The following is a 15,654-nucleotide window of genomic DNA, read 5'->3' as shown; positions in this document are numbered from 1 at the left end:
GTCACACTCCATCACTACACCTCTTTTGAATTTCTCAGCCAAGCACTAGCCGATATTTTGCTGGCTTGTTTATTGTCTGTCTCACCCCTACTTAATGAAAATTTAAGTTCTATAGAGAAGGAACATTGTCTGCCTTCTTCCCAGCTGTATTCCTAGAACTCAGAATAGTCCCTGGCACATAGTAGATGACCAATCAATATTTGTTGAATGAATAAACAGCTAGAAGGATGAGTGGCTAGATGGATGGATCCCTACTTGATACAGAGAGGCATGCCTTGAGAAGGCTTCCTGGAGTTCACTGACTGCTGCAAGACAAACTGCAAGGCCAAATCTAGCCATCAAATTCACCATGGTGCTTCTTTGTCATCAGGGCCCAACAGCACTCTGGATGGGCCCAAGAGACTTGGGGCTCCGTATGGGTGGGCCCTGGCCAGGCACTCTTCTATGATGAAAGAGCAAAGGCACAGGGCTGCTGAAGGTTGGACAGCACATCTAGAATAGGGCTGTTGAAGAGGATCTGGGAATCAAGGCTTCCTGGGTTTTGGCCTTGGTCCTGAATTCATGCAGAATTGAGACTGTAGGCACAGAAGGCTAAAGTCAAGGAAGATACCTCAGATCCCTCTTACATCCTCTCAGGGTCTGGTAGTTGAGACTGACCATTATTGGGACCAGTGGGAAGAAGGGACAAGGAAGGCGTGTCTTCTCCTCACTTACCATCTGTCGGGCCTGGAGATTTTGACTTTGCACAAACTCTTATATCTCCATCCTCCCCAGGCATAAGCTCTGTGTTGGGTTCTGGATTCAACCGGGGACAAAGGCATAGTCAGTCCCTGGCCTGGAGGAGCTTTGGTCTGGTTGAGAGAAGAGGTATATAATCCCATGATCACACTATGAAGTCAGTGTCTTAATAGAGGCCAAGAAAGTGCCACAGGGACTCAGTAGCGGGTGGGCATGAGAGGGAAGACTTTATATAGGAGATAACATTTGAGCCACATCTTCATGTGTGACCAACTGAGATGGACTGGGGCAGAGGGGCCCCAGGTAGGACCTGTGCAAAGAGTCATAAGAAGTATGACTTAAAAAAAAAAAAAAAAAGAAGTATGACTTAAATCTGGGAGGCAGGCAAAAGGTAAGGCTATAGATTTGGGCAGAGACCAGATCACACCAGGCCTTGCAATTCATGCCAAGGGCAGCACGATGCCCATGATTAAATGAGCATTTCTGAAAAATCATCGTGAAGGCTTGAGGCAAGCTGGATGGGAAGAGAGCAAGATGAGGTGGGAAGGTTATAGCTATCATCAGAGGGATAGGTGAGGGGAGGCCACACTACAGCTATGGGGGAAAGAATGGTTTGAGGGAGCCTTTGTGGTGAAATTAATCAGGTTTGAAGAAGGCTTGTTAATTATAGGACAGGGCAGGGAGGGGAGATGTCTGCTTCCCTTTCTGGCCTACCAGCGTGATTTACAGGGGGAAAGCGGTACTGGTCAAATCTAAGAATAGGCAAAGTAGAATGGGGTGTCCATGGAAACATCTTTGGTTAGTGCATGGGAGGGGCAGCCTGCAAGTATCACTGAAGGATGGCCGTTCTCAGTGAAGGCTTGGGGGATGATTGACTTATCCTCATGGTTCTTCTCACCAGGGCTCCAGGAGGAGAGCTTCCCCTTACATCAGCCCTCCCATGGCACCCATTAGCATTTATCAGATCCAAAGGAAGAGTTCTGAGATCCCAGCTGGCAGAGTCTTCTTGAGTGAGGAAACCCTCTCCTTTTTCTGTCTCACCCTAGAGAAAGTCAACTTTGAGGGGACATGGGATGGACTGTGTGAGCCTTCTGGCCCCTCCTGTGGTCCCCCAAGGAGAGACCATCTGTACTGTGGCTCCCTCCTTCCTGCCCAGCTCAGTTACTTGTTGATGGCCTTGTAAGGAAGAGGCTGGAATGTGGCTGACTTAGCATTTCCCAGCTCCACCCGCCCGCACAGCTGGGAGGGCCTGGACCCCACTCCAGATGGGGCTCAGTTGGTCTGCTTGGCTTGGCTAGTGCTTCCAGGCCATCCCACCTCACCTTCTTTAAAACTGCTTGGGACAGCAGAACAAGGCCCAAGATCTTGGCCAAAGCAAGTTTTCTTGTGGCGAATGGGGCTGGCTCTTCAGCTGTGCGTTGCAGCCAAGGCCTGGCAGGATTAGGCTGCAGAAGCAAAACTGAAAGTGTTGCAGAAGATGGGCAGCACCTGTCACCTCTCAATTTGGGAGACAACTCAGTGGGCCAGTCCCGGGAGGAACTTAGCTTGAGTGGGCTTCCTCCTCCCTGGAGGCAGGAGTCAACAAGACAGCCACCAAAACAGCCCAGAGACAGAGCTGACATCAGTCTTTGGATTTGTTTTTCCAAAATCTGGAATTTGGTATCCTTTTTTTTTTTTTAAGGTTTTATTTATTTATTCAGAGAGAGAGAGAGACAGACAGAGACACAGGCAGAGGGAGAAGCCTGCTCCATGCAGGGAGCCTGACGTGGGACTCGATCCCAGGTCTCCGGGATCACACCCTGGACTGAAGGCGGTGCTAAACCGCTGAGCCCTCCGGGCTGCCCTTAGTATCCTTTGAATGTAACTTTCCACATACCACACATCCAAGGAGGCTTGGATAACTCTACGCACTCAATGAATCCTTCTAGCAGAGGTGGAACCTCGCCTATAGGGAAGCCCTGGGCATGCACCAGTGATGTGAACTGATTTATGGAACTCTGATGTAGGGTTCCCAGCCCTTGCCTGATGAGCAGATTTGGATTCCAGCAGTCCTGATCTCCAGCAGGGATGGTGTGTACATATATGAGAGAAAGGTTGGAGGTTTGATGCTAGTGTAAGTAAGCCTAGAGCTAGGAGTGCAAGTTGCCAGTGTTTTTAGAAAATACTTCTAGAAGGCTGCAAGAGCTGGAGGGATCAGTGGGGTATGGCTTTGAGGTCAGGGGTAAGTTTGAGGGAGTCTAACTGTGATGGAAGGGGCTCCAATATGATTGCTTGAGAGGATTTGGAAACTCTGGGGGAGGCCCTTTCTCTGGCAATCTCTGGATTGCCCCAGCCATCCAGCACTCCCCTGGGAAAAATCTCTCCTGCTCCTTAGCTAACTGAGACCTCTTTAGGCTCTTCTTTTGCACCTACTGGTTTGACTAAACCTGGACTTCTGATCTATCTCAGTCTTGACTTGATCTTGTATGAAGTATGGTAGGGACTTAAGGCTGTTGTAAACTCAGAAACCTGGTTTTCAGAGTATAGACTAAATACCTCGGTAGTTTTCTATTATGTTTTGCTGGAAGTATGGAGGACCCTCTAGCTACTACCCTTTGTCTTGCCCCATCTCCTTCCAGAAGGCTTATGGTTGACCATTCTCTGGGGCCATGGCTGGAGTCTCCTCCCTCTAGATCAAGGATTCTTTACCGGAGTCCATGAGCCTGGATGAAGTTTAGGGAGTCCATTAAACCCCCAAATTCAGCAGAATGCTATGTATGTATGCATTGTTCCAGAGAAGACTATAGCTTCATTTAAGTTCTCAGAAGAGTCCGTGATCCCTCAAAGCTAAGAAATTCTTGCTTTAAATGCACTTGGAGCTTGGCCAGGGCAAAGTGTTGGGTTTCAAAGTCGGACCCTGCCACTGCCAGGATCACATGTGGAGCTGGGCTCTGTTATCAGGAGTGGGCATGGGATGTAGGTTTCTGGAAATCAGAGGAGTTCAGAAGCAGGGAGCCCTATACTAGCTGTGGAAGAAGGAAGAAGAGGCAAGATGCTTGGGGTCCACGGGTCAGGTTGACAGTGTGGCAGGGTCGAGGGAACCAGAGTCACAGCTTGGAGGGGCCTTAGAGGGCTTTTCCCTGGGAAGTGAGTATCCTCGGAGTGAGGAGGACAGGACCCATCAGACAAGGGAGATAGGGCAGGAGGGAGAGTCAAGAGAAAAGGAAGGAAGAGGGAGCAGGAGCCAAATGATGGTCACTCTGTGCAGGAGGAAATACCCAGAGGTTATAAAGTGGGGAGAAGAGCTGCTTCTTACATGGACCAGCCCAAAGGAAGGTACGGGAGCCCCTTCAGTGGAGTCGCTGAGAACCGGACAGGACAGGCAGGAGCCCCAGCAACACGTGTCAGAGGCAGTGGGCCTCTCTTGGCAGGGCGGCTGGGCGGGATGACCTCATCCCTTCCCGGCTCAGCGACTGAGGCTTTATTATTCCAGCCTCTAGGTAGACATGACGCTATGCTGAGCCTAAAGGTTAAAGAAAGAGCTGCCTTTGCCACCATGGGGCTCTCATGGCCCCTGGCGGGAGGAGCCCAGAGAGAGAGTTCTCAGTGGGAATGGCTGGAGCGCCTCCCTTGGGGCTCTTGGCTCTCCTCCGCAGCTCTAGGCCTCCCTCTCATTTAGGGGAACACAGGCAGGCAGGGTGCTCTGAGAGGAGCCGGCCACCTTCCCTCCTGCATCATGAACATCTTGATAGAGAATTTTCTGCTGCTCATCTGGTATACCCTGCAGGCTTGAGAGCAAATGTTGTGGGTAAAACAGAAGGAGCTCTAAAACACCAAAATACCATGTGCTGGCAGAAACAAAAATCTGAGTTCCACAACGAATAACTCCACGTCTGTTTCAAAGACCTTCTGAGCCTGCTTTCCATGACAGACTAGGCAGGTTCCCAGAGAGCCAGGGGCAGATGGTCCCTCACACCTTCCCCAGGTACTCCCAGCATTAAACCTGTCAGGATGACGTCCCGCTGGCAGATCCAGTAATTGTGCTGTCTTGGAATCAGCCCAGGATGCCCAGGGGGGCCTGCCTGGGACTGCAGTCCACTTAATTAGGAATGGGCTTCTAGCAGGGATGCCTGGCTTCTTTGTGGTAATGAAACTTCTTTTCCCCTAAACGTTGAGGTCACTTGGGGGTGGGAAAGGGAAAGAGTTTGCTGGCTCCTTCACAAGGGTGGGGTCAGAGATGGTCCCCTCCTTTCTGGAAAACTCAGCAAACCCCCAGGGAAGAACCCCAAGGTATTGGCAAGAGCCTTGGATATTTTTCTTGCCAGATAGTTTTAGAATGTGCTGGCAGCCCAGAAGCCCTGGGCCAGGATCCCTGTGTGACAGTGAGACCCTCTGCCTCCACTTCTGATCCGTGGTGATACTATAGTTTGCCTCAGTGTCCTGCAGACTAAGTATTTGAAGACACTGGCCTCCCAACCTCAGCCTTATTCCCCCGGCGAAGGGAAGGTTGCCCAGGATCTTGAACACAAGGGCCTGGACCATATTTACTCCGTGCCGAGCCCTGGGAGCAGGAGCCATAGTCACCCCTTCTGGAACAGACCTGTCATTGGCTCTAGAAGTTTTAAATATTAGCTAGCAGCCTGAATGTTTTTTGCAAGGGGGAGGTAGAGGATAAGTAAATAAAATGGATGGGTAGGGCATGTGCACAGTTACACATAAAAGCATTGGTTTTGCCACTTTATATACCATGTATAAATGGACTGTGGGAACCTCACAGTGAATTGTCCCTGCCTAATTAGTTGGCTCTGTCTCACCAAGATGTCGAGCAGTTTGAGGCTGGGGCAACACCTCCCAAAACTTGGCCCGGTGTTGGCTGTGGCGCATGCTCAGAGCACCTCTTCCCATAGTCATGTTCACTGAGTGTACAAGTTCATGTGTGAACAGCAACTTATCTGGCAGTGAACACTAGGCCAGGAGGACAACTTGGACCGCAGCCGTGGTTAACTCTGGTAAATTAAATCTAGCCAATATATGTTGAGCACCCATCTAGTACGAGAACATTCCTGGCTATGGTAGAGGGTGGGACAGGCTCACATAATAAGGGTGACCCACTTGGGGACCCTTAAGAAATAGACTGTCCAGTCTGGAGAACCAAGCTGGAGAGGATGGCTCAATTCTGCTACAGGCTGAGCAGGGCTGGGAGGCACTGGGCTCGGAAGAGCCATTTCTCCCCGGTTGCTGGCAGTGCAGCAGAAGGACCCCGGCATCTCTGGGAGAGACTGGCCGTGGGGCTGAGAGTCCCTACAGGCTCCTGAGTGGTGATCACCGGGGTGGGGGTGTCTGCCTGTGGCCCAGGTTTTCCGAACCAGACCCCAGCCACACCCTGGAGGAGCGAGTGGTGCGCTGGTACTTCAGCCAGCTGGACAGCAACAGTAGCAACGACATTAACAAGCGGGAGATGAAGCCCTTCAAGCGCTACGTGAAGAAGAAAGCCAAGCCCAAGAAGTGTGCCCGGCGTTTCACTGACTACTGTGACCTGAACAAGGACAAGGTCATCTCACTGCCTGAGCTGAAGGGCTGCCTGGGTGTTAGCAAAGAAGGTGAGTGCTCGCTGGCCTTCAAGAACTTGCCGCCTCCCCTCCCACCCACACACAAGGACCAAGGGCTCCCCCAGTAGGTGAGAGCCCAGGTGCTCATTTATTCAACTACTTATGAGAGTGTGTTCTGCCCTGGGCTAGATGCCTGGCACAGTGAAGGAGCTAGCAGATAAGGTCCCCGTCCTTCCAGTCTACCCAGGAGATGGATAGGAAAGCATTTTCAGACACTGTGGTAAGTGCCATGATGCTATGAGAGTGTATGTTAGGATAGGCCAGGCTGCAGTGACGAGTAGACCCACACATGTAATGGTTCAATGCAGGAGAAATTTGTTCATCTCGCCCATGTAAATAGTTCAGCATGATTCCAGGTCGTGTGTGTGTGTGTGTCTGTGTGTGTGTGTGTGTGTGTGTGTGTGTAGGGGGACGAAAAGGAGGGAGATTGCTCTGTGCAGTCACTCTGAGATCTTGGCCGAGAATGATTCCACCATCGTTATTATGTGGCTTCAAGGTCACCCTGAGGGTCATTTCCATTCCCAGTTGGTCACCTGGAGTCAAGCACGGAGCAGTGCACATGGGGGAGTTTAATGGGCCAGTCCCGAAATGACACACATCACCTATCCTATCTCACTGGCTGGAACTGCCACTAGTTCCACCACACCCCCACCATAAGGAAGGCTGGGAGCCTGGAAAGAGAACATGGATTCTGGCAAAAACCTAATTATCTCTGTCATGATAGAACAAGTACGGAGTATTGTAAGAACATATGTAGGGGCACCTAAATTAGCTCAGGGGCACACAGCCTTGGAAAACTTTGTAAAGGAAGTGATATCTAAACCAGCCCAAGGCCCAAGGCCCAATCTAGTCCATGGCCTATTTTTGTATGACTTGTGAGCTAAGTATGGTTTTTATATTTTTAAAAGGGATGTAATTTTCAAAAAAGAAGAGCAAATGAGAGACGATACATGGCCCACAAAGCCTAAAATATCTACTACCTAGTCCTTTACAGATAAGTTTGCCAACCCCTTGTCTAAGCCAATACCTGAGGAACGGGTAGGAGTTGGTTGGCCCAAGGGTTCAGTGGAGGGAGGAGTGTTGTAAGCGATGGCGATTGAAGAGTGAAGGTGTTGAGGTGAGGGGACAGTTGTTGAGGAACTGAGAGGCCTTAGTGTGACTGGAATGCATATTTGAAGGTGGCAGGTGCTGGGGGGAGGAGGCAGACTGGAGACAAGGGGACAGTCTCAACTTCATAAGGGCAGCGGAGGGCCGTCCCAGGGGTTCAGGCAGAGAAATTATGGGATTGGTTTTGCTTTAAAGAAATCATTCAGGCTGCAGGGTGGGAAATGGGGTCACAGACATGCCAGGCAGGGTTCCCTCAGGAGGCTGTGGCCTGAGATGACGGAGGCTCGAGTTATGAGAGCTCAGTGGGGGTGAGGAGAAGTGGGTGGATTTGAGATAGGGAGACCTGCCGTTCTGGCAACCAAGTGGCTATAGAGATGGAGGTTGGTCTGGGCAACTGGAGGGTGAGTCTGCTGAGTTGGGCAACATGGAAGAAAGGCATAGGGGGATGGGGAACACCATGGTTTGGACACGTCAAGTTGGATGCACCTGAAGGATGGGTGGTTCTTTCATGCAGGTGATACCCATTTATATGAAGTGGAAGCTATGAGAAAGCCGACATTGCCCAGGGAGAAAGCCTAAGGGCTTTTCCTGGTGCTAATCCTCAACTGACACCGTGAGCCCAAAGGGTAGACAGGAAGTGGATGAATTACCACTAGGTACCCTGTCTTGGTATCCGCCCCCTCCATAGCTGGTTCCGGCTTTGGCTCTGGGGCCTGTGACCCTGGGTGAGTGAGCTCATCGCTCTGGGCACTCCTGTCTGATTGAGGATGCCGCTCCATGTTCCCACAGTACTCTGAGTCCGCAGGATGCAGCGCAATGTCATGACTCAAACCCCGTCTCTGCCACAGACTAGCTCCTTTACTATATACAAACTACCCAGCCATTCTGGCTCTCAGTGTCTTCATCTGTACAAGGGGAATAACCATGGCATCTACCTCATAGGACTGTCGTGCTGATTCAGTGGGACAGGGAGTGAAAACATTTAGCCAGTGCCCGACACAGTGAAGGAACCTGATAGAAGTTCAGCATCACTGTTAAGATTATTGCCTTGAGCAGCAGCACATACCACGCGTAGTGCAGTCTTCCAGCGCCATCCCCTGCCCCCCCACCCCAGGGCCATGCATGGCACCATCACATCCTTGTCAGCCGAGTGAACATATAGGTGAGGGGCTGCCCCCTGTGTCGACATCACACTTTACACACTTACGCTCATTTCTCAGAGCACAGGCAGAGGACCAGTACTGGAAAGAGGGCACCCAGTGCTAGTGTAGATCCTAGGCTCACCCAGGAGCATGTTAAGGATGGAGGAAGGAAGGACTCACAGGGATCTGTAATGGCTCTGCCCTCCGTCCCCTAGCCTACACAGCACACAGATGCCAAGGAGAGGCCGAGTGTGGTGACCTCTTGTCCACAGAGCAGAAAGGGCCTTCCCAGCCTTTCTCCACAGCTTTGCCAGGCACTGGGTGTCTGCTGACCCTGGAAGACCTCGCTGAGGACAGGGGTTAGTTTCCAGTTACCTTCACTGCTTTGCCCAGGGAGGCCTCTAAAGTGCTTCGGGGTACGGCCCAGCACCCTCACCTCTCTCCTGAGACCCAGCAGTGGGACAGGAGAGGCCTAAGAGCTCCTGGGACCCTTGCTGACGTCAGAATGCACTGCCTGGTTGAAAGTATGGCTGGGGTACCTGCGTCAGGTGTGCGTGTCTCCCCACGTGTCTGTGCATAGGCACGTCTGTGCATGTCCCCCTGGGGCATGTCTGTGTATGTAGGCATGTGTCTTGAGTGCATGGTCTGTGCACTTGTATGCATGTGCACGTGTCTCTACATGTGTCTCTCTGTGCATATCTGCGTGTGTGTGTGAGCACATCTGTGTGTGCACGTGCCCTCAGCCCATTTTGCAGTCGAGGTGTCTAGATGAGCCAAGAGAGGAATAGCACTCTGGTCGAGATCAGAGGTCACACGTGAGGTAGCAAGCTGTCACTTGCACCCAGCCTCAGGATGTCCAGGCGAGAGTACTGTCCCCTCCACGAGAAGGATTCTAGAGTGTTTGAAGATGGTCCCTTGGGTGAGCAGGCCAATCTTGCTTGCCAGTCTCAGTGGAAGGCCAAGGGAGACAAGACCAGTGGTGAGTCTGGAGAAGCGGGGGAGCAGACCCAGTGGGGGTGGCATGAGCAGGAGTAGAGGCTGCCAGGGCAGGTAGCCGAGAGCAAACACACAGGGAGACAGATAGTTTCCAAGCAGGCAGTGCCTGCAGGAGAAAGGACCATTAGTGAGAGGTATAGGGGAGGCAGGGCTGGGGGCTGTGGGTAAGAACAGAAGCTCTGAAGCATACCTGGTTTTTAATCCCAGCTCTGCCACTCACTAGCCCTGTAACTTTGGCAAGTCATCTAAGCTCTCTGAGCCTCAGTTTCCTTGTCTGCAAAATGGAGATGAAAGTGTCTGTCTCATAGACCTGGTGTGAAGATTTAACAAGATGGTGCACGTGAGGAACTTAGCCCAGTAACTTGGCTTGTGGTGAATGCACAAAAGGAATTGGTAGTAGTAGAGGAACACACCCACCGGCTGAAGGCAGATTCTCTGGGTCCTTCTGGTCCTGGGGAGCTGAAGAAAAGCCACTTGGGTAGAAGGCATGTGAGGAATGAGCCCTTGCGTTGGTCATCTGGTGTCATGCGGTGCCCCCTGGTGGGCTGAGAGGGGCTTGCATGCCAGATGGGGGGCCCCAGGGGGCTGGGGGAGCACACCACAGTTTAGGGACGAGTGTCGCGTTGGATCTGAGGGACCGCATTTTCTGGAAATGCTTCGCGAACACACGTGTTGTTACTAAAACTGCTGACTGGGGAGCTGAGCTGTCTGCACAGCATGGAAGGGTCAGACGTTCTGAGGGTCAGACCTTCTTAGCTGGTCCTTCCCAGTTTATAAAGCATCTGCATCAGGATGATTGTCACCGTCCCATGAGGCAGGCGGGCTGGAGACTGTTTCCTCCATTTGTGAAAAATCCCAACCCTCCCTTGGCATTGCCCGAGGCTGCTGCCCGCCCTGGGATCAGGCTTTTCCTCCCCCCACCACCGGCCCCCCTTCAGAGAGAGCACAGCCCTGGGAGGACGTAGCTGGGTCTGAGTTCACTTCACACAGAAGAGCTGTGCTGTCTCCAGGTCTCAGTTCCACCATCATAACCCGGGGACAATTTGATCATCTTACAACTATCATGTAACGGTGCCCCCGGGGGTGAATGACGGGATTTGGGTAAAGGATCAGCGCGCAAGCCTCCACAAGCCGGGGCTGGATCCTGCCCGGCGTGCATTTCCTCTCCCAGTGCGCGGTGGGCAGCACCGCTTCGGCCCCTCTCTGTGTGGGAAACTTTCTGCTCACCGCTGACCGCTGACCGCAGGCGCTGCTGCACGGGCAGGTGATGATGGGATACGGGGCCAGGTGGGATTGTCCCTGCCCGCCTGCCGGCCCCGGGGCCCATCACTCTCTTTCCGGGCTTGTTTCCTCATCTGTACAATCAGACATACCAATATCTACCCCACGCCTCACCCACCCTGGGTTCTGTCGCTCATTCTCAGGCCTTAGGAATGTTAGCGTAACTGGGAGACGGGGGAGTTGAGCTGTGGGTTCGCATGACCAGGGGTGGGCGTGGGTTCCCGGAGCACCTCCTACTCTTCAGAGCCCTGTCTCCACTTCATGGATTGAGTCAGTCCTCAAGCAGTCCTGTGAGAGGCAGAGCAGAGGCAGCACCGCAGTGGCCCCAATTCCCATTCTGTAGACTGACCCAGCGGGGGTAAGGTCCACGCACAGAGTCACGTGGCCTCCCGGGATCACACAGAGTGGCCCAGCTCTTCATGTACCCACCTCTCCTCCTCAAGGAGCCCTGGGACCTGCAGAAGCCTCCGGGACCTGTCAACACCCTGTGGGGCAGAGCGGGTATTAGCAGGGTGAGACTTGGACCTTGGTTAACTCACTCAATTGCTCCAAGCCTCAGTTTGCAGATTTGTTAGATGAAGGGGCTGGACCAGACGGTTACTAAGATTACCTCCACCCCTAATGTTCTCTGACTTGGAAATCCAGGACCCAAGAAGGTTATGCAGATGTCCATCAGCACCAACGCCCTTTGTAGCTAATAACTGAGGGGATTTCAGAGAGGCCTCCTACTGAAGGCCTAGCCTATGTTTAAAGGTGCTGGCCAGTGGTGGCTTCACCCAGGCAGAACAGGGCCACCAACAGCCACAGAACAGGGAGTACACACAACCCTTGGCTCTTCCTGAGTCCATTCATTCCAGAGGTTGGAGGAGACAGGCAGCCAGGTACAGAGGAAGCTCCACCAGTTCTCCGGGGCAAGGCCACTTGAGTATCATATGTTCCTGTTTGTTGCAGGTGGTAGTCTTGGCAGGTTCCCCCAGGACAAACAGGCAGGTCCAAACCCATTCAGTAAGTTGCCTTCTTTCCGGGGTCTCCTCCTTGGGCCCCCTAGATGCAGTCCTGGTAGTACAGCAAGAGTGGAGGCGTTGGCCAAGTTACTCAGGCTCCCATTTTCCATGTTTGTTTGCTGAGAACACAAGAGAAAGATCAGTTCGTGCTACAAGGGTCCTGCCATCTCCACGTATAAAGTCACCCCTGGCCCTCCCAGGCTGAAAGGCTAGCATCTGGGGGTACATGGTTTATACAGACTGCACACCCCCAGCTGTGCTTCCTCGCCAAAGCTTTAGTCTCTGGAATGCCAAACTTGTTTTAGGGGCCATTGTGGTATGCCCCGTGGCCAAGGATGGGCCAGTAAAACTCGGGCTTATCTGTACGTCGAGGGTCCTCGCATCCCACCCAGCCTATATCTAACAGGCTGCCCTTCTGATGAAACTGGTGTGTATAGTTGGGTTTCTCACGAACCCACCTCTAACTTCTTGCTTCTGCTTCCCCTTCAGTAGGACGCCTCGTCTAAGGAGTGGAAAACCACAGGGCAGGTGGAGAGACCAGGGAGGCAGGACGGACTGCCCGAGGCCCAACCTTCACCAGCTCCCCAGGCCCGGCCACATCCCATGTAACATGAGTGGTGCCCACCGTGTTTGCACTTTTGATAACTCTCATTTGCGTGTTTTCTTTCTGGTTGCATTTTTAAACACCAGTATCTAATACCACAGTGGGAAAAGGAAAGGGAAAAAGACTGTTTATTCTCTCTCTTATTGTAAGTTTTTGGATCTGCTACTGACAACTTTGAGGGGTTTTTGGGGGGCGGGTTTGGGGGGAGGGTGTTTGTTTCGGGGACTGAGAAGAAAGAGATTTATATACTGTACATAAATATATATGTAAATTGTATAGTTCTTTTGTACAGGCGTTGGCATTGCTGTTTGTTTATTCCCCTCCCTCTCCCTGCTCTTGTGGCGGGGGCTCTGGACACACAGCCCAGCTTTCTAGAACCCAGACTGTGCCCATAGCCCACCTGGATTCCATTTGGAGACTGACCCTGTGTGTGTGCTTAAAGACTGGAGCCTGCAGATTATATTGTCGACTCCACCGGTTCTTTTCTGGTGGGAGGGGGGTACTGCCCCTTGCTTTAGCTGTCAGAGCTGGCAAGTCACTGGGCAGTTGGCCTTCTCGAAGGAGGTTGGGTTGGGGGACAGATGGGAGCTGCCCCCAGAGGGAGGGCGGTAGCCAGCACCGGCACCAATTCTCCCATGCCCATGTGTTCCTGCTCTCCAGACCCTCAGGCAGCCCACAATCCGTCCATGGGGACGCCAGCATCCTCGTAACCCCACTGGTCCTCGGAGGATTTGCATTACATCGTTTGAAACCTTTTCACCCATGTTTAGCATCTACTCTGTAAAGCATGAGAAGGGAGGCAAAGGACAGAAAGACATGCAGTGGGGCCTTCTATGTAGATGTTGGACGTTTAAGCAGTGGAGGGACGAGGACAGAGGCCCCTCTGCTGAGAGCAGGGCCAGCTCCCCGCGGACGCACAGGCGAGGCTTCCTGAGGCTGGCCCTCTCTACACCGGGTCAGACGGGGTCTTCTCCACTCTGTATCCCCCCTGCCGTCCTGTCCTCGTGGTTATCACAAGCCTGAGGGAGGAGTTGGGCTGGTCATCTCATTGGTAACTCAATGGTTTCATTGGTTTTCAACCTAATATCGAGGTTCTTTCTATTCCCTCAAATGCCTCTAAGGGCTTCCAGGCTCAAGGCCAATTCCAGAGCAAAACCGATCCCGGGCCTCCTACTTCTGCCACCGGGCCCCTTGCCCCGACCCTGGAAGTATAGGGCCAATAGCCCAACTAGGGGGAAATCCAGGCCTAGCCTTCCACAGACATGTTATTGGGATTCCACTGTAGGCTGCCCCAGGTTCCTCTGCCTGGGTGGTGGCTGTGCCCGTTCAGACAGCCCTCACGCAGAGAGCAACGAGTGACAGTGTCTCTTCCCTTAAGCCGCTGTGGCAGCATTGAAGGAGGGCAGGTAGCCCGGGGCTGGTGCCCCTATGGGATTTCTCTTGGAAATCTGGCCTCATCGGGTGTCCCACCCAGCATTCCCCTAAGTGCACCCACCTCAGCAGACTGTCCCCCATTTTGGGTCTGGAAGGCATTGGCGCCATAAGCAGTGGCCCACTAGAGGCCTTTTCAGGACACGCTCCGGTGGGGCCTCAGGCCAGAGAAGGTTCTTGCTATTGTGGAACAAGTCCTAGAGGTTGTCTCAGGGGTGACTGGAGGCCCCAGGCCAACATGGTAAGGAGGAAAGGGAGCCCCCCTCCCTTTGTTGGCCGGGACCTGATGGCACGGCAGCGTGCTAGAGCTAGATGGACCTCCAGGAGGCCTGGGCCCCTTTCCCTGGCCCGGAGGAAGCATGAAAACACAGAGAGGGTGCCTCCCTGTGGAAATTCAGAAGCCCCCTCCTTCCCCAACCCTGGCGTCTTCGCTCTCACACACGTCTAGGCTGTGCTGTGTGGCTTTCCTTTGTGAGGAGGGAGGGAGATCTTTGTAGCTTGTTTTATAAAAAATAAAAATGGGTAAACCTTGGTAGCTGTTGCCTCTTTCTTTGGGTGGCTCCCTCTGATGGAAAGGTTTCTTTTTCTGAAAAGTTTGATTATTTTCCCTGGTCCAGGTGCCCACCACTCAGATTCTAGGAAGTGCGAGTTGTCAGACTAGAAGGGAACCTGGAGGTGGCCACGAGGTGTCACAGCACTTTGCTGTGAGGACATTGATCCCTTTGGCCCTCACCTAACATGTTTGTGCATCTCTGCAGTTCTCCCTCTTGCCTCCCCAGACAGCTGCCTCACCACCCCCCACCCCCCAGAGCATCACTGGAAGGTGGCAATGTTGCAGGCAGGACTGGGGGGGGGAAGCCCACTCCATGGCTTCAGGCTGGTGGGGGTGGGCACATCAGCCATAGTCCCCATCTCGACACCCCAGGTAGGAAGCAGCTTAGACAGAGTGCAGACCCCCAAAGGGGTTCATGCTATCCGTGGGGGTCAGGTTGAGGCTCCTGGCCTGGCTCATATTGCTGGGGGGCTTCGGGGGCGTTGGCAGTTGAGGTAAGGCTCTAGATGTTCCCCGGTGTTCCTAGCATCTCTCCCTTTCCCCCCTGTCCCCAGGCACAGACGACCCTGGAGGTGGCTTCCTCACCACCCTCTGACAATCTCGTCCAGATTTCCTTTGCCACACTCTGCCCCTCTGTCCTTTGCTGGTGAACAGAACATAATTTCTCTGGAAAATTCTCCCCTAACCCTTTCTCTAGCTAAGTGTTTCTGGCAAGTGTGTAGCCCCTGAATGTCTGTCATGCAGGTTTAGTGCGGACACCTTGTCTCCAGGCTCCAGGCTCACTGTAGCTACAGGCCTTTTGGTATTTATGACCACAGTCCAATGAGACATGTCTCTCTCACCATTTCACAGGATTCAGACTTGGGAATTCAGTGACTTGCTGGTGGCCCTCCCCACCCCACCCCCATCCCCAGCTTTTCTGTCCTCTCCTGACTGCCTTTCTCCAGGGGCCAGAACAACAGCCTCTTCCCTCCTGTCCGGCTCAGACCCCAGGTGGTTGCATTCAGCTCTGAGTACATTTTTCTTAGAGCAGTTTAGAGTTTCATTAAAAGCCCACCGGTTTGCAGAGGCCTATCCCAGGCTTCAGGGACTGGGAGGAGAGACATAAGGGAGGCACTGGCCCATGTGGGGTGTCATTGGGAGCCGTGAGGCAGAGCGGGCCTCCAGTAGAGACCTAGCCTGGCATGCGAGAGGCCAGGTCTGAGCTCAC

At 53.0% G+C, this 15,654-nt stretch overlaps 1 protein-coding gene across 5 annotated transcripts in view; it reads left to right on the top strand.

The window, feature by feature from the left end:
• The window catches only part of SMOC1 (SPARC related modular calcium binding 1), a 154,778-nt gene extending 140,355 nt beyond the window's left edge, over positions 1-14,423 (top strand). For 2 of the 5 annotated variants that reach the window (XM_041757908.1, XM_041757907.1), the window contains exons 11-13: positions 6,073-6,317; positions 11,804-11,838; positions 12,349-14,423. In XM_041757908.1, coding sequence (XP_041613842.1) covers positions 6,073-6,317; positions 11,804-11,838; positions 12,349-12,465 — 397 coding nt within the window. In that variant the 3' untranslated portion in view covers positions 12,466-14,423. Of the gene's footprint in view, positions 1-6,072; positions 6,318-11,803; positions 11,839-12,345 lie in introns of all 5 variants that reach the window. The other 3 variants (XM_041757909.1, XM_041757911.1, XM_041757910.1) reach the window with 3 other exon arrangements.
• Positions 14,424-15,654: the final 1,231 nt, after the last annotated feature.

The sequence above is a fragment of the Vulpes lagopus genome, chromosome 6, assembly GCF_018345385.1.
Source record: "Vulpes lagopus strain Blue_001 chromosome 6, ASM1834538v1, whole genome shotgun sequence".
NCBI classification, from domain to species: Eukaryota; Metazoa; Chordata; class Mammalia; order Carnivora; family Canidae; genus Vulpes; species Vulpes lagopus.
The sequence above is the reverse complement of the archived record's forward strand: the minus strand, read 5'-3'. Positions and strand labels throughout refer to the sequence as shown.